The sequence below is a fragment of the Lutjanus erythropterus genome, chromosome 17 (genome assembly GCF_056507025.1).
Source record: "Lutjanus erythropterus isolate fLutEry1 chromosome 17, fLutEry1.hap2, whole genome shotgun sequence".
Lineage (NCBI taxonomy): Eukaryota > Metazoa > Chordata > Actinopteri > Lutjaniformes > Lutjanidae > Lutjanus > Lutjanus erythropterus.
Genome location: NC_139333.1, coordinates 2963297 through 2982723, shown reverse-complemented (window position 1 = coordinate 2982723; position 19427 = coordinate 2963297). Strand labels below are relative to the sequence as shown.

The following is a 19427-nucleotide window of genomic DNA, read 5'->3' as shown; positions in this document are numbered from 1 at the left end:
TGTTTTCTAAGAGCATCCGCTGCTGAAGGTGCAGAAGGAGAGGAGAGGAGAGGAGAGGAGAGGAGAGGAGAGGAGAGGAGAGGAGAGGAGAGGAGAGGAAACAGGGGACAGTGCAGGCAGTTCAGTTGCTCTGGAGCCCGTGGGGTGGGGGCCATAAAAGAAGAATTATCAGACAAACGGGTTGGTATTTGTTGCACAGGCAAACCCATCTCCATCATGGTTTCCAAGTTTTGCTAAAACAGCCAATGACAGACACTATTTTCTTATTTTCTGACAATAATATGTGTGTTGTCCATGTGAAGTCGTTTGATCACATGACAAGACAACCTGACTAATTTAATCAAAAATAAAATCCAACACATTGTTGGTCACCTAACAAAAAAAGCATCACTTTGTTTTTTCTGTTTTTCATTATCTGGAAAGTCATCCTTAGAAACCATTTGGAAAAGGGCAGGCACTTTCAGAAAACACTTGGCAGGTGATTGGATCAACCATCTGTCTATGAAGTCTAAAACAAGCTAACTTCAACCAATCAGATCAAACTCTCGCCGCAGCCAGCTGGCAGAAGAGTGAAAACATCTTTTCCACTGAGAAAAGCTTTCAGTGTCATTCTTTGTTCTTCTTCCAGTGAAGAAATACTCTCCAGTTCTGATATAACTGATGCTTCTCACTGTTGTCACACCTAAAACCTGCTTCCAGCTAACTTCATTTTGACCTCAGCTGCACACCTGTGAAGTTTCCTGCAACATCCTCCATATTTATCTATATATATATCTATATATATATATATTTGGGTTCTACCTAGAATTCAACATAAGGTGTTGCCCCATCCAGGGGCTTCTTCTATATTCCAAGGGGGTTCTACCAAGAACCTTTTATATTATGGTACAAAGAACCCTTGACTAAAAAGGTTTTTTTGTCCAGAAGTGCTCTTAATGGAACCCTTAGTCTTAGAAAGAAACTTTGACAAACTCCTTCTTTGAAAAAGGGTAAAACACAGAGGCACTTTGTGTGTGTGTGTGTGTGTGTGTGTGTGTGTGTGTGTGTGTGTGTGTGTGTGTTGCTATAGATTTCATTTAGGGAGTTCTATATGCGACCACAGTGGTGTCAGCTAGTAGCTTTGTGTAAGTCTGCATTTTGTCTCCCACCCATCTAATAATCAGAGTTAATGACAGGCAGCAGAATGGAGTGTGTGGACAACACACACACACACACACACACACACACACACACACACACACACACACACACACACACACTTCCTCTCGGGTCTCAGTCGCTGCTGCTGCCTCAGTATTCATTAAAGCTGGTGGCAGCCAGCCAATGAAGCAGTGGCTGAAAACTTAATGTGTCAAAGCAGATTGAATCTCAGAGGGAGATTTGATTTGGGCCGACATACCTAATATTTTCATACTGCTGGAAGTCAGCCTCACAAAAACTCCATTCATCCACAGTGAGTGAGGTGAGGGGAGGAGGGAATACTGCTGCTGTAGGTAAGAGATACACTTCTTTATGGCCTCAATATCCCAGGATACATTAAGGTTATTTCCATTAATGTTACGCAATGCCCAGTGACTTTATGACTTACATGTAGTTTGTACCATAAAAGCTGCGAGCTTTCAACCCATAAATCCTTTTCAAAGCCTCCTACAGGACTGTACTTAATGTCTGCATGTGTAAACCACCAAGGTATTATCTTATCATGATGGTAATAGAGGGGAGCTTTTATGCAACGTGGCCTGGAGGCCGAGTATGATGATCAACTGAAAACAGAAACTCAACATGCTGTAAAAATTATATTCTTTGGTATAATAAAGACAATCTTGAACTCACCCATTCTTGAGAATTGGGATAAAACTTTATTTTGAGAGGGTTTTTTTCTTATGATTTTTATGCTGGAAAGTAATATTTTAAAAGATCAATTTATAAATCCTTAAAGTAATCAAACTAATTGTGTGAGTGTTGGTATTAATATTTTTTGTATTTGTTTTATGTATTTTCATATATTCATTTATTTATTTATTTTCTCAAGGATATGGGTGAACTAAAAAGTTCAAAGTGAAAAAGTTCTGTTACCTTGGTGGTGGGTTTCAGTGTGTGTGTGTGTGTGTGTGTGTGTGTGTGTGTGTGTGTGTGTGTGTGTGTGTGTGTGTGTGTGTGTGTGTGTGTGTGTATGTGCCTGGATAAGTCTACAACTGAAAGCTTTCCACATATGACATAATTTTCAAGAATGAGCCTGTAGGTTTAATTCCTCTGATGAAATGATCATTAATGGAGGGATAATGTTGGAGGAGCTGTTTCCTTCCTTTTCTTTCCTTGGAAGCTTCAGTCACTGAGCAGGTCTCTCATTTCAAATGTTACCTTCAAGTGCAGCTCATAAAAATGTATCATAAAATGTTTTGTTGTAGAAATCCTACTGCATGGAGCTACTTTCAAAAAAAGAATGAGACAGATAATGGACTGAATATATGGGTTGAAAATATTTAGCATATATAATACAAAGACAACATAAAGAATGCACTGACCTGTTTAAAATAAGTTAAGTTAATAATAAGTTAATAAGTTAAAAATGAAAGTGAAACAACACATATCTCTCAAGGAGTGCCATAAAGCAGTGTTTCCTCAATCCTGGTCCTGTCCTGCATGTTTTACATGTTTCCCTGCTCTAACACACCTGATTCACATCATCAGCTCGTCATCAAGCCTCTGCAGAAGCCTGATAGCAGCCTCATCATTTGAATCAGGTGTGTTGAAGCAGGGAAACATCTAAAACATGCAGGACAGAAACACTGCCATAAAAGAGATCCTACAATACACAGTACACACACAGCCGCCAATTCATTATCAGGACCTCTGGTGGAAAAATGCTTCACTGGGTGGAATTTTCAACATGTTTTATCTTTAAATTAAACAATCAGTCAATCAATTGAGCACAACAAAGGACGGAACAGCTGGACAAACTAATAAACCTCACAACAAACATAAAACACTTAGAGCTGCAATGATTAATCAATGTTATATTGACTACTAATTTAATCTGCATCTATTTTGATAATTGATTGATTATTTTGAGTATTTTTTTATTTAAAAAAAAAAAAAGTCAAAATTCTATCATTTCAGCTTTTTAATTGAGAATATTTTCTGGTTTCTTGACTCCTCTCTGACAACAAACTGAATATTTTTGAGTTTTGGACAAATCAAGACATTTGAGGACGTCATCTTGAACTTTGATCAATATTTTTCACCACTTTCACACATTTCATTAACCGAACAACTAGTCAGTTAATTGAGAGAACAATCAAAATAATCATCAGTTATGGCCCTAAAAACACTATAGTAGGCTAAACAATTTCACCATATTTTATACTGAGGTAATCCAAAAGTAAAAGAAAGTAATTGAGTGACATTACTTTAATATTACTTACTTAGGTCACATCACTGACTTTACTTTTCAAAGTTACCCTCCCTCTCATAATTTTGACTCTTTTTATATCTCATGACATTTAATCTCGTAATTAGGACTTTATATTTCATCATTTCAACTTTTTTAATCTTAGAATTATGAATTTTTAAAAATCTCATAGTTATTACTTTTTTAATCTCATGATTCAGATTTTTTTTTTAATCTCATGATTCAGACTTTTTATCTCAAAATTTAGATTTCTTGTCTCATAATTCTGCCATAATTATGTTTTTATAATCTCTTAATTATCATAATTATTTTTTCGACTTTTTTATCTAATAATTCTCATTTGTCTTTTTTTTTTTTTTTTTTTTTTTGAAAACGGGCTTCCACAGTTGTGTCCGACAACAGTCAAAGCAGCAGTCTTCTCGCGGTCTTGACACACTGCTCTACTGCGGTACTTTTTGTCCGCAGTGTGTTGCCGTAGTAGCAGTCTCCGCCTCCGCAAATAAAAGGCAGCTGCGCACACTCTGTCGGTCTTCTCCCACGTCAACCGGAGCAACTGCTGCATTCAAGTCTACCGGAGCTACTCTATCAAGGTAACGTGGACGTTTCATCTCTGTTTTTAGACTTAGGACTTACATTTGTGTTGATGTAATTAGTATTAATAAAACCCCTGTGGTTTACACGGCGGGGTTTAGAGCCAGCATTCATTAGTTTTGTAGCAGTCCGGTTTTCTAAGGTGTGGTGTAACTCAGTTTTAGCCCGTTACACCAAACTTATGTGTAAGGCATTAAGTCGAGGAGGAGCACGTTAAGAAGTGAAGCTGCGGGACATGTTCAGGTGTCGGCGGCTGTAATGAATGAATGCACCGTCGCCCTGACAGGCCGCGTTGGACGTGATTTGCCGCAGCAGCTAACAAAAGACCATGTGGCTGTCTGAGTGGAGGCCCGGGCCTGTCTGTCTGACTGTTCCCTGAAGAACTGCGTGTTCTAGTCCCAGCGTGGCTCTAATTAATTAGCAGTTTTTGCATGTAGGCAGTTTGTAGTAATACGGAGTGTCCTCGGAGGATGAAACTGGCTCTGCTGGCTGGTTTTGACTCATGCCGGGCTCAAGGCCGCCTGTCAGAAGCAGCCGCCACTCTGAACGTCACTCAGCAAAGCGCTAAAGTCCTTTTACGTGCTCTTGTACGTCGGGCACGTGCCTTCAGACGTCTCTCAGGGGGCTGCAGCGTATTTGCTAATAACTTGCCAACCTCTGCATTTTTCATTGCCCTCTCTCCATCTCCTTCCGGCATCACAGTTCTCCCATATTGTCCCCATGTCTGACAAATGGTCATGTTTTTTTTTTTTTGTCCCTTCTTCACTATCACAACCTGTTCCTGACACAGTACAGTATGTATACACCCTATGCGGTTGGAAAACCGGTTTCCATAAATACATCTACCCCAAACCAGACTAAGAATTTTCCTTTTCTTAAAAGGAAAGGGATAGTATACATTTGATATCTGCAGCAGGAGCATAAAGGAATTGAAACAAAATATGCCAGATTTATGCATATCCATGCAAGGGGGACAAATTATTTTATGGAATGTTGCAGTCTTATGATTTCATTCATTTAAAAATTACCGGTTTGTCTGGTGTTTTTCCCCCCAACACCTCCAGTTTGGCAAGCAGGGCTGCAACCAACTCTTACTTTCTCAATTGATGAATAATTGTTTGCCTGTGAAATGTGGAGTTTCTCAAAGGCCAAGAAGGCATCCTCAAATGTCTTGTTATGTCAAACTGATATTCAGATTATTGTTATAAAGGAGTAGAGAAAGCAGAAAGAAGCTGAAATCAGAATTGTCTCTTAAACAGATTAATTATTAAATAGTTTCTGATTCATTTGGTAATTGATTATCCAATTGTTGCAGCTTTATTGGTAAGGGACTATACACACCTGACAGAGCATGATGCATGAGTTTACATGTTAGGCTAATGTAACAAGGGCCTATCAATCAGTCCACCAAACCTGTTTGAATGTCAAAATTAACTTGTGGCCTTTACTGTAGAACTGTCTTGTACAGAGGTAATCTGAACACTTGGTCGCTCTCCGGTTTTGTTCATTTTAAATGTAATGGAACGAAGGAATGTAGTTGCAGCCTGAGGCAGCGGTTTATTGCCAATAAATGAATAGTGTGCAGGAACAGGCAGTCACTTCTGTTTAATTATGTCGCTCTGGTGTTGCATCATGTATGGTGTTTGTGAAATTGCTCCTTTAGTCCAAGAGGGCCGTGTGTCAGCAGTTTAAAGGAATTGCATTTTAAGAACTGTGCCTGTCATTGAAATTGGTGCATTAGTGGGACTGCGGCCAGGGCTGCACAATTGATAGAAATATTATTGAATTGTAATGTGGCCAAGTACAGTATACAATTATTTTAATAGTTTTTAATGAAAATTGTGATGCAAAACTGATCATTCCCACAATTTACGAATCAGATTGCAGTTGCAATATCTGCGTAATATATGAAGTTTTTGAGCATATCACACAGCTCTACCTGCAGCAGTAAGAGGCCACATCAACCTGCTGAACTTGAATTAGAAATTCAACATGGTCTACATAGCTGGGGGCGGGGGGTCAGGAAGTAACATGATTTGATCTCTAACATAAGTCCTGTATTGTTAGGAAACCCAACCCTAAGTCTTGTTTATCCCGGTCTGTGCCTTTGTCATGTTCAGCCTGTATTGGTATGAAACGCACTAATGTACTCCATTTTGCAGACTTTGGAGAATGAGAGGCTTAAACTCTTGAGGCACCATCATCTCTCATGATTATTTCAATGTTCAGCTGTAGGCCTTGGGGGTTTTTTTTTATACTGGCCTGGAAAGACCCTTTTATTTGCAAGTGAATCACACTGGGTAATGCTGTGGTAAATGAATTAAACTTTCAATTATCAGGTAATCATTAAAGTAGTTTCTCATGCAAAAAGACGTTTTCAACTTCTCAAATGTGGCGGTTTCAAGTTTTCATTTATCACTAAACTGTATCTCTGGGCTTAGTCAGACAAAACAAGACATTTAAAGACATCACCTTGGACTCTGAAACACTGGGATGGACATTTTTCAGTATTTTTCTTCTTGCAGCCCTAGTCTAAACATGACGAGGAGGTTTCTGACCCACATGACCATTTGGGCAAGTGGGGGGAAAAACTAATCCTAAAACCTGCAAATATCTTTTGGCCTTTTAGAGCATTTTTGCCTCAGAATTCAAATTAAAGGCTTTAACAGTATCTGTGCAAGTCAGTAATTATTGGTGTATCATTATTGAGATAACAATGTTGTTGTTGATGGTTTTTTATACAAAACAGCATATGGCAGATGGCATAAAATAGTTTACTGAGTTTTTGTTATTTGAATCCCAAACACCATCAATTGTTTGGAAATGAATTGCATTATTGAGCACCCTCGGTTTGATTCACAACTGGTGCCAAATTCCTTAGTTGCTTTTCCATAAAGATCCTCTGAAATTGGTGGCAAATACTCATGAAAATAAAATGTTCCCCTTTTGGTTTTTCCTTGTTTTAGTCTAAGGAGTTACTGTGTTGTTTTTTTGACTTTGAGGTGGGCAGTAAAGCAATAGCGATACATGTTGACTGTTTAGTAGTTTCCCTCAAATGCATTAAATGGAAACTGCCATGAAAGCACATAACTAATTAGGCCCAGCTCAAAAACAGCCTGTCATATCCCTTGATAATTGAGTGTGCTGTGGGTGATGTGCAACCAGCCAATCAATTAACAAGTTTCCTCACACAATGAGGAAATTGATAAAAAGGACAGGCCAACTCACTGGTTGAAAGTTTAGTTGTACCTGTCTTGAAAAATGTTAAATTCAACCTGGTTTCTCCTAGCCTTGTTAAAATTGGTACTTGGTAAATTAATTATCATATCAACTAAAATGAAACTTTCTCATAAATTGAATTACATGGCCCAGCCCTTGGTAAACTGCCAGTTGCTCTGTGTCCAGTGCACCACAGGAAGCGTGTAAGGATAAAGGTCTTTACTCAGTGGGTGTGGCCGGCAGTTACATGACAGCAGTTCAGTTTAGGTGATCACTCTGTGGGATCAACACTAGCCTGAGTTGTGTGTTGTCTATGAGTCTCTCGGTGCGATGGGGTCGGGGCCCTCGGCAGCCGGCCCCACAGCTGACCGTGCCAAATGCCGCCAAGAGGGGTGAGTGGCTCCACAGCCTTGTTGTCCTGCAGGTTGTGCTTGATCTTAATTTTTTTTTTTTTCCCTGCTTTGTTTCAGAATCATGGCTGACCAAGGTGAACGCACATTCCTCGCCATCAAGCCTGATGGTGTGCAGAGGGGCCTCATCGGAGAGATCATCAAGAGGTTCGAGATGAAAGGCTTCAAACTTGTGGGCATGAAGATGCTCCATGTAAGTAAAGATTATTTCTAATGCGGCAACTTATATTTACCTTCAAAGTAAAGGCTCTGACATTAGCTGCCCTGTTGTGTTAATTTTAACCCTCTGCAGTGAGTGTATAAGGACATACACATGATCTTGTGAGTGAGTGACAGACAAGCAGGCTAATCAGCTCATCGGAGGTCTTAACTATTCCTGACTGTAGCATAACAGATTAGCCCTCAGTCGAGGTCTCTGATCCCCCTACATCTGATCTTTTACAGTGGGATGCTGTCCTGAAGCTATGTACAGTCATAAACCTACATTATGCAAGAATTGATGGAAATACCACCTGTCTTCTCAGCCTGACCCCAGATATGTCTCATTCCAGCTAACTGAGCAAGTAGATTAACCTTCAGTGCTCACATGAAGTCCTGATGGTGTCTGTGTGCTTAGTGCTGCAGGAGGAAGTGAAATCAGAATGAGAGCCAAGACTGAATCAGATCACAGAAAGGCTTTCCCAGAGATAGCTCAGCTGATTAAATTAGGTCTGTACAATTAAACATGTTGATGTACAAGATTTTCAATAATCATGTGCTATATTGCTCTTAAATGTAGTTTGCAATATCTCAGTATCCTTGCACTGATTTTTTTTATGAGTTTACCTAATTTTATTAGGTACCCTTTTGTATCTACTCATATTCTATTGCTGTGCTACTGTAAGTTTTGAGCAACCTCTGGCACAAGAATTTCCCTCAGGATTAATATAATTGATTGCACTTGATATTATCGCTATTAAAGTGACAGGAGCTGCCATTTTTGGCAAAGGCAAGTGACTAAACAGCATTATACTGATACTGCATTATAATGAAGTACTGTAGTGCTGCAGATGTCCTAGTCTACACATCTTGTTCCCAAATGGAAGAAAATGTTTGTTTGGTACAGACCCTGACAAACGTGACATCACCATGATTTTTTTTTTTAGTAAAAATAAATTGTGATGCAAAAATATTGCAGAAAAGCAGGGTTTTTTACCTTTATGTAGTCCAAGGTCAAATTCTACATTTGACCTGTGAGTTGTATTTTCAGTAGTCTTGCCGATATGTTTCCCACATGTCCTCTCACTTGTCTGAGTTGTTGGTTGGCCTAGAAAGAATTTAGGAGTGTTAACATAGAAGTGGACTGCATTGACCATGTGACAGGTGTGCATTCACAACTGACACGACAACCTTAAGAGGCAGGATGTGGCTCTCTGGTAGAAGCAGGGTCACCTTCAGAGGCTTGTTGACACTGAGGTTATTGTGGGACAGGAGTGTCCTTAAAGGCTTTAAAGCCAGCTCTAGGTAGTGCAGGGGACGCACCCTTCAACTTCTCTCTCTAGATTCTTGATATCAGGGTAGCCGATTGCCCTGATTTTATGATTAATATCAGGAATAATATGGGAAATTTATATTTATGTAATGAAATTATAGCTGATATTACTGGTTTGAATTCTCTATAAAATCTAAAGTATATTTAAAGTTTTTAGTTGTACTTTAATACTAACTTTTTAATAAGTTAGTTATAGGGTAGCAGCTCGTTTGATTAATTGGCAAAATCACTCCTGTCACAATCTTGTCAGTATTTTTCAAGCTGTTCCTGTAATGATTGTTTCCATTGTCTCTGATCATTTTTTCCATTAATCATTAGTAGTTTGGTCCATAAAATGGGGAAAATGTGTTTCCCAAAGTCAAAGATGTGAGGAGTAAAGAAACCAGAATATACCACAGTTTAAGAAGCTGAAATCAGAAAATTTGGATATCTTAAAATGACTCCCAACTTAGTTAATCAATTATCAAAATACTTGGTGATTCATAGTAAACTATTAATCAGTTGTTGCAGCACTAGTCAGTTGGCTTTGGTTCAGTCAGAGTTGTGATTCACTACATCTGAGCGTCGCTGACCCTCAGGTGTGCTTCAACTACAGTTTAAATAAACTTTATAAAATACAAAATGAAGTTCTCAGTAACAGCCATGAGATGTGATCATATTGGCTGAGTATCTAATGTGGATTGGTCACTTGAGGCCACTGCCTGATCTGCTTAATACGGTCTGAGATCGGTGTAACCCCAGCGAAGATGCCAGGACTGTTCTGTGATGTCATCGGGCTGCGAACGCTTCATGGTCCAGTGTTAGTTTACATTAGAGTTGGTTGCCATGGAGCTCCACAGACTCAAGCTCGTGTTTATGATTGCTGCTGTGTCAAACAATGTATTTGTATTTGTATTTAGATAGGAGCACTTCTCACTTCCATACACCTAACTGTAGTATCAGAAGGTAAAATGGTTGAAAGTTGAAAAGCATGTTGTTCCACTGTAATATCCAGTAACAGAATGATTCAGTGACTTCTTTGTCTGTCTTCTGCAGGCCTCCAGCACCCTCCTGAATGAGCACTACGCTGACCTTAAGGGCAGACCATTCTTCACTGGCCTCATTGAGTACATGAGCTCTGGTCCAGTGGTTGCCATGGTAAGAAGAGACTACACACAACAGATTAAACAGTGTGTGTGTGTGTGTGTGCGCGCGCGCATGTGTTGAAGCAGAAAGACTTAAACCCTGGAGACGAGTCACAGAGCCTGAAACCTGCTCTGCTGCCCGGCCGTTGTGGAAAATGACGCCCACAATTAGACCGCTGGTGCAGATGAATTCAGCTGCTGCTGTTGACACGATTCTCTCGTCCCTGTGCTGTTGTCCAGGTGTGGGAAGGCAAGGGTGTGGTGAAGACTGGCAGAGTGATGCTGGGTGAGACCAACCCCGCCGACTCCAAGCCCGGAACCATCAGAGGAGACTTCTGCATCGACGTCGGCAGGTGAGTCCAGTCTCTGTGTCAAAGTTCAGGCCTCCTGCGGTCAAATGCAGAACTCTTTTGGAATATTAAAGGAACAGTTCAGATTATTTGATGCAGGGCTGTGTAAGGAACATGTTGGTAGTTGGTGTTTTCCCCAGTATGGAGAAACAGAGGTGCCAGCACATAAGAACGACTATTTGTATATCATGACACAAACAACCATAGCAGATCAAGGCAGCGTAGACCAGGAGGTGAAATGACTGGTTTTTACTTGTGGAGTTTGGTTTGGAGAACTAGATATTCTTGCTCACTTCTTGTCCTCATCGTCTCAACAGGAACATCATCCACGGCAGTGACTCAGTGGAAAGTGCCAACAAGGAGATCTCCCTGTGGTTCAGTGAGGACGAGCTGGTCAAGTACACTAGCTGTGCCTCGGACTGGATCTACTAAACCCTTCCTCGGGTCCTGCAGCAGTCCTCAGGCTGGTCACACACCAGCGAAACTCTTGCCTCAGATTACCTGTTTCTGCCTGTAGCCTAGAGGGGAGACGAACTGCTGTGTGAAGTTCTTCATGTCCCAATCGTCACGTCCCCTCCTGTCCTCCACTCTTCATCATCATACTGTACTGGGATCTGGTCTCTGCGGAGGTCCAGGTCCAGTCCAGGTCATTCCTGGTGTTTATTCCTTTAGAAACATTCCATCACCCCAAAGTGTCCAGTTATGACTTGAAACTGTCACTGACTGTCAGTTTTGTTTAACCGTGATCTGCTTTCCAATAAAATACACACAGTACCACCTGTCTGTCATTCATTGGTCCTTTACACGCACCACTATGCACATGTGGTCTTACTGGTTCATTACACACAGCACTGTCATCATTGCTGAAATCTTGTATGTCAAAAATAGGGTTTTTCCACTTCCTGAAAAGTAAAACTGAATTCTGCTTAGTCAGTCAGAAGCTCTTAAATACATGGACATTTACATATTAAACTGGGACAGATTTAATGGGTGACAAATGATCAGTTACTGGGGGGAAAAAAACTAAACATGGAGATGAGATTTATGCCTGACAGTGAAGATATGAGCCACGCTGCTGTTGTAAATGTCTTAATGACTTTCCTGGTATAAAGGAAAATGTCAAATTACACACATGGATGTCAACATGATTACACACAGGACATTAATGTCCATATGATCCATGTTGACCTGCTCCACTCTAATGGGGTAGACTAGTTAATGGTACATTAATGTGTGTGCATTTCTGCTCCAGGCGGATTGGAGCAGAGTCATAATCTCAGATTAGGTGGTTTTGCTCTCAGATCTGCTTTGTGCCGTGACGACCCACAGCTGTCCTCTGCTTGACACTCAGTAGGCTGCCCAGTGGACTTTTCATGTGTCCTCACAGTCCAGTCCCTATGTAAATGTAGAGCTACACTATTTTATCACTTCTTGAGCTACAAAGTTTTTTTGATAGAGGAATGATCTGAAATGAGCCTTAACCAGCTGCAACATTAGTGACACTTACATTGATGTATCACTAATTATAATCCAGTAAAAATGTTATTCTAATACTTTTGTGCTTATAATTTTAAAGGAGAAGTGTGTGATTTCCAGTGGCATCTAGCGTTCAAACCATAGATTGCAACTATGAGGATTTACCCCGACACCGCCCCTCTCTCACCAAGAGTACGGTGGCCGTCAGCGGACAAAATGGCGAGCGAAAGCTATCTCACAACAAACTACAATTATGTGTGTAGGATGAATTACCTGTCCAGCAGAAAACAGGCAACCTCAGCGTCACTGTGAAAACGTTTGTCCTCCATCAGCGGTTTCCATCGTGTAAACGCTATGCCGATGTTGATTCGTGTTTTTGCTGTTTCCTGTCATGTTTGCGTTTACTTTCTTCGCGTCTCCGCTTCTTGGATGACGGGGATTCACTGTCCGCTGCTTTTTGTCCTGGTACAGTGTATGTATGCCGTAGACGGCGCAGGATGATGATCTCCGTAAGTCGACCCAACAGTATGTAACTATAAATGGGTATTTCTAAAGTAACGGGAACATTATGAGTTTACGTTGATTGATAATAATAAATAACATACTTATATATAATATATCTCATTTATGTACATAAATTCCTGTAATTTATTACACACTGGTCCTAAGTCCATTTTATAAATGAGGTCCCTGGACTTGTATGTATAATGGAGTATTTTACTTCTAAGTAAAGTATCTGAATACTTCTCCCACCACCAGAGGAAAGGTGGTGCAGACATTTCACATCTGCACTTTAACTACAGTATAATGCCACAATAATGTAACGGTGATCAGAGTTAGTGCAGACTTCATGAAGCAAGCTTTTAGGAACTGTTGGATTTCAGAGTGAAGTAGAATAAACTACATCGTTGACTGTATATCGCATGAAAGTGAATGAAGAAGCTAAGTGTTGCTAACAGACTGTCGTGGTCCTCTAAGTGTCTCAGCCTGGATTAGAGCCGAGCTGCTCAGAGGACAAAGTGTCCTTCAAGTGCTCAAAGTGCGACAGAGGATTTCCACAGCGTTTGAAGTCATAAGCCTTTTTATTCAGTGTAAAAGTCAGATCTTACAAAAATCACCAGATAAACTTTCACAGCCATGCGGAAACAGTTTGCAATGCTTGTAAACAAAGAAGCCATTCATTACAACCAATATTATGATCCAAACATTTGGCTTTATTTACAAAGTCTATCAAAGCTTGATCACAGCACAAATTTACCATATGAAAGGAAACTGGTATACACTATCAAAAAGATGTACAAACTTTAAACTGCAATCTAATAATGTACCTCAGGGGTCAGTGTTAATATCAATAGATTTATAACTATTAACATAGATTTTTTTTTTTTCATTTGTATCCAAAATAAATTTTGCACCATAACCCTCTCAACTCACAATTATTTTCAGACAATAATAATCCCGATACATTTAATCATTTTTATCAAATATATATAGCACCACAATATAATGGTTTAATATAATTGGGGGGGAGGAGGGGAGGGGGAGGGGGGGTATCACATACAAAAGACCCGTGTTAGTATCCAAGAAAAAAACAAAAACAAATATCCAACTCCGGCCTGCTCCTCATCACTGCCCCACATCTGGCACGACCAGTCCAGCTGCAGGGACAAGTCTGCAAACACAGCCCAGTCTGAGCTCAGGAAGCCTGTTAACGCCAGGCAAAGAAAAAAAAACAAAAGTTTTACATGAAAGAAATAAAAATACTCATGGTGAGTCAAAATGATCAGATAGCAAGTCAAAATTTAAGTCAGTTATAAGATTTATCAGCAGTTGGATCTTTGTAATTTTGGATTATTATGAAAATTTTGAGATACTGTGTCATTCTTTTGACTTTGCAAGTCAACATTATAATAGTGAGATATTGGATTTCTATAAAAATGATCGTAAGCAAAGAATTATCAAAAGTACAAGATACTACATCACACTTTGCCTCAGTAAGCTAAAATTATTTTAAAATATTAAAATACTAAATCAAAATTATGCAATAGTGGGTCCAAATTTTAATCAAAATTCTGAGATACAAAATGAGGAACAAACGGAGACAAAATTTTGACTATACTGTGATGTTACCTTTGTCAAAGTTTTGACTTAGCATCTCAAAACTTTGCTGAAAAAGTTTAAATCATGTTTGTTCTTTGTTTTTCTGTACAAAATTAAGAGATACTAAATTATGAAAGGAGACAAAATTTTAATGATAATTTTTCCATAGGCAAAGCTGTGACTTAGTATGTCATATTTCTTTCTGAAATGTTTGGATTTAGCACCAGTGTTTTTTTCATGATTAAATTTTAATTGATTTCTTCTCTTGGCAGAGAGATACCAAATTAAGAGATAACAAATTACGAAAGGAAACAAAATTTCCACCACATTATAAGTTTTCTTTTGTCAGTCAAATCTTTAAGTCAGTGTTTCATAATCTTGCTGAAAACTTAACATGAGTATTTTAATCATATTTTTTTCTTTTTCAGCAGACCTGAGCTTCCAATTAAAATTATGAGATACTAAATTATGGAAGTAGACACAATTTTGATCACATTAAGTTTTGACTTACTATCTCAATTTTACAGAAAAATCTGGATTTAACGAGTATTTTTTTTTTTTATCTTTTTTTTTTCTTTTCATGGCAGACACAGGCTTCCATACATTTTCCGATCACAGTGGAGGAGGGATAAAACACAGACAGACTGAAGACCAACCAATGACGGTTACAACAAAAAAACAAGCTCAGCACGACATCGGCACAACGCGTTCTGTTCTACATGCATTCAGTTGATCAGTGCAAACGCTCCAAAATCAACTCACTGCTTCCATCTCCAGCTACTGACACCCAAACACCTTAAATACACAGCTACCCGTGGATGGAGGTCAAACTTGTTCCTTTTTTTTTTTTTTTTTTTTTTTTAGATTTGGGGATCAAGGTGAAACAAGAAGGATTAATATCTACAAGGAAAAGTGAGAAACACAAGATCCAAAACAGTGTTGATTGTGCATTTGATTATTTAGGGTTAATCTAGAGGAGGGTAGCAGCAGTTAGTCCATAGAACAGTCTTTTTTCTTTCTTTTTTTTTTGTACTAAGATATTAATGCAGTTTGGTCATGAAGTACTTTAATCCTTCTTTCTGCCTTCTAACGTCAGAGGAAAAGAATAAATCCTATGACAGATCTGAACCTGAAACCTTATCTGACCCAAATGATTGTGAGACTCTGTCTTTTATTGCTCATTTGGTCTGAGAAGCTCAGCGTTTCCGCTCAGCGTTGTATCCAATCTGATCAGGAGGAAACTGGTAGAAAACTAATCTCACATCCCGTGAAGAAATCAAAGGAAAACAGGAAGCTGCACAGAGCAAATCAAAGCCAAAAAAAAAAAAAAAAAAGCAACAAACATCCATGTTTTTTTGTGTCATTCAAACGAAGAATTTAACAAGACAGATTTAAAAGAAATAACAAAACAGACAAAATTACATGAAATGGTGAGATAAGACCTTTGTTGTTTGAACTGTATGGAAGCAAATTAGTGCCTTAATAATTAGACTCTTGAATTAACAAATAACTGAAATGTAATCGCAACCGAAAGCTTTTTTTAATTACCACTAAACCACTACCACCAAATTTATCATATTAACACATTTGACTCTGAAAACCTTGAATTTGATTTTCTGCTATTTAAATTCCCATCTTTAAAATCATATTTAGGTCCTGTCAAATGGTGCAATTTAAATTAAGTACTTTTATTGTCAGACTACAAACAGAAAATTCAAGTGTCAAATATTAAAAAAAAAAAAACTGTCTAAGCTGCTCAAATTCAACGTCTAAAGTGTCTCTGAAGTGCCTAAATGAAAAGTATATCCTTTAGAACTTTGTGAGAACTATTTTACGGCAGTGTATCACTGTCACGCCTAAAAAAGAGCAGTTCAGTATCGCATTATAGCATTGAAAGTTTGTTATAACAATGTCATAACAACATAAAACATTTATCACATAACAAAAAACTTTAACTTGTTATGACATGAAACATGTTATAATGTGATAATATATATATATATATATATATATTATAACATCATGTTAAAAGAAATTAAACAGTAAATTGTTTCTTGTTATAACGTGATACATTTGTATGTCATAATAAAGTGACAAACATCTTGTTATAAAACTAAACTTTTCATGTTATAACCTGATACTCATCTGTTTTTCTTTTTATGCGTGGCAGCGATAAGCTTCCATATGAATCTGCCTCAGACAAGAAGACGTGACCCTGGTAGTCCAGATGAGCACGTTTGAATTTCTCATCTTGTAATCTGTTGTCTGAATTTCACGGAGCCAATTTGAGCAACCCAACTTTTGATCTGACTTAGCTTGTTCAAAATAATAAGTACTGTGTGTAAGATTTAGGTTTGAAATTAACTAAAATATAGTTTCTGGAAAAGCAGACAAATGTTTTTTTTTCTGAATTTGTGAACCTTAAAAAAAAAATACATCAGACAATGAGTGAAACAAAGAATTGCTTAAAATATTTTTAAACAAAGTGGGGTTTTTTTTTGCACCACTTGACACGACATACTGGAAGTTGAAAAGACAGAAATGAAATCCACCAATTTCGACAGCAGAGGAATTACTGTTAAAGACTATAGACCAGGCTTCAGAAAAAAATAAACCAATGGAGGAAGACTTTTTAATTTTGAGGTTTAGGTCAAAATGTTGAACATAAACTCAAAATGTCAACAGAAAGTTGAAACACGATTTGTCTTTATTCTCAAAATTGTATTTCAGCTTTATTCTCAACATTTCAATTTTATTCTACAAAAATAAAAATGAAATAAAAATGTTGAGAATAAAGTGTTGAAATGTTTGACTTGATTCTTGACATTTCAACTTTATTTTTGATATTTCGACTTTACTCTTGAAATTAAAAAAAAAAAAATCTTTCCTCCTCTCATTTTTCCTCTTATTCCTGGCTCTAAGAGTCTTCCACAGATTTTCAGAATAAAATATTCCACTGCTATAAACACTGTGGCAAGTGATATTTAAGAGATTCTAGTTATCACAGCACTTATTAGCTTCCACAGCGAGATGCACACGATGAAGACACCTTTGAGCTTTTTAAAACCCAGCTGATTCAGACTTGTAGTTTTGACCCCTGCGACCAAAGAAATGAAACTTCCTGAGATTTGGATCATGAACCTTACTGGTAGAGAGAGGAGTTATGGATCTTTTACCGTCACTGAGAAGTTTAAATCTGCTCTGCCTTTCAATACAGCCTTTGGCCATACACCGAGTATTCTGTATATGAACCCTTGCTCACAAAAATCACAGTTATACAATAGCATTTTTTGTTAAATCATCTCATATGTTAATTATATTAATGTAGTGATCATGACATTTGAGGGTGCTATAAGTTTCATTTAACATAGCAAAATAATATGGGATCTACTATTATTGCATCATTCAAATTAGAAGACTACCTCATGTGCTGTGATAAAATTCTTCCATGTTTGGTGTCTAGTCTTCAAGTGGATCATTTTTTAGGTAAATCATTTTCATTTGCATATGCTAACACACTGCCATAGTCTATTTCACACTCTGGTTTTAGCTAAATGTGGCTAGCATCAGGAGGTAGTAGATAAACAGCTGCAAAAATCTAGCTCTAAGAATGAAAGAAGGAGTCTTGTCTTTTCCACGGCCAAGCGTGGAACTCTGACTAATCAGGATTTGTTACTCCATACCATCATAGTCATGAAGAATATATATATAGAATCTATGTATTTATGCCACGTTTAGATCCTGTCGTCTTGTGTGAATGCTGCCCTCAGAGACTATTGGAAAAGCAGTGCATTGTTCATGTCTCATTATCAACAACAAACCTGTTATTCTGTGGCTCAGGTGAATCATAAACTAGCTTGCATACATATGGCTCTGACATGAGAACAACCTAAGCAATAGAAAAACATTAATGCTTTGCATATTAACCCTAATAAAATATTTAACATAGACTTTTTTTTTCCGCATTTGGACAACAGAACTGCTTGATTATGAGACTGTTTAACCAAGGCAGATTTTCCTGCTTTCAGAGTCCAACCTCTTATTTTGAAATGACAGAAACCAAAGTTTGACGCTACACATGCTGAATGTATGGAGTGTAAAGTGTGCCACAACTTCACTGTTTCAGTGTGATTACATTTGATCAACACATTTTCACAAGGTATTTTTTTCTGAACAATTACGCATGGATTCACTGAATTTACATGCATCAAAAAAGTAAGATACAAATAATTCAACCTGGAAAATTAGTAACAGCGTCTTCTTTAAAATTAGCTGTTGTATTTTAAAATGGAATCTCAAAATATTGTTTTCAAAAGGATTTTCATTTTTGTTATTCTGTTTACTTTCCACGATTCATGAATTTAAAGTTGTGTAGGCAGTGTGCTACTTCACATTAACATGTAGTGCTAACATGTAGTTTATACACTGTAAAAATACATTTATTAAATTATTTTTTTAATTTTAAATCAAACTCTTAAGTTTTGAAATAAACATTAAAAAAAAGTTTTGCTGATCTACAATATTTTGTTGAGTTGATTTACTTTGCTTCTTGGAAAAGCTTGAATCTTTTGAGTTTTCGTAACAATTTTTTTTTTCCAGAAATTGCTGATTAAACTTAAAGTGATAATGAAAAATAGTTAGTTTTCAAGCACCAAATAAATACAAATCATGTTCACAGCTCACTGTGAAGAATTACTGAAACATAAAAAGTTTTTGGGTTCCTCCTAAAGAAAAAAAGTTAATTATAATTTATTATTAAAGAAAAAGATTATAGTTCGATTTTAGTTCATTTCAAAACATGAGAGTTTGACTCAAAACTTTTTTCTACAGTGTACATGTAACAGCTGTTCGATTGGCTAGACTCCTTTAAACACATGACATTTGACTAATAAGAGCTCCCGTTGGCATAATGTGGGTTGGTCAGTCCTTAAATAAAAAAAAAATTCTGGTATTCCATTTTACTATAATTGAACACTGAGCTAAGCTTAGCTTAATGTGCTTAGATAAGTGTGTAATCATTGTGGTGGCACACTCCAGACTCCATATGAATGAGGAGGAGTTCCAGATGGATACGTGGGTACGCTCTGGGTAGAAATACAGCAGACATGGTTCATAGAAGAACACAAACGCCTGTAACTGCAATCTGAATCACTGCTGCAGTGAAACCTCTGACGGTGAGTAAGTGACGCATCCGCCAGCATCCGAAACATCTGA

At 37.8% G+C, this 19427-nt stretch overlaps 1 protein-coding gene across 1 annotated transcript; it reads left to right on the top strand.

The window, feature by feature from the left end:
• The first annotated feature begins 3869 nt into the window (after positions 1–3869).
• Positions 3870–11412, top strand: nme2a (NME/NM23 nucleoside diphosphate kinase 2a). The gene is made up of 5 exons (XM_084740451.1): positions 3870–4002; positions 7693–7825; positions 10199–10300; positions 10528–10640; positions 10955–11412. The coding sequence occupies exons 2-5, from the start codon at positions 7697–7699 to the stop codon at positions 11067–11069; spliced, it is 459 nt and encodes a 152-aa protein (XP_084596577.1). The 5' UTR covers positions 3870–4002; positions 7693–7696; the 3' UTR covers positions 11070–11412.
• Positions 11413–19427: the final 8015 nt, after the last annotated feature.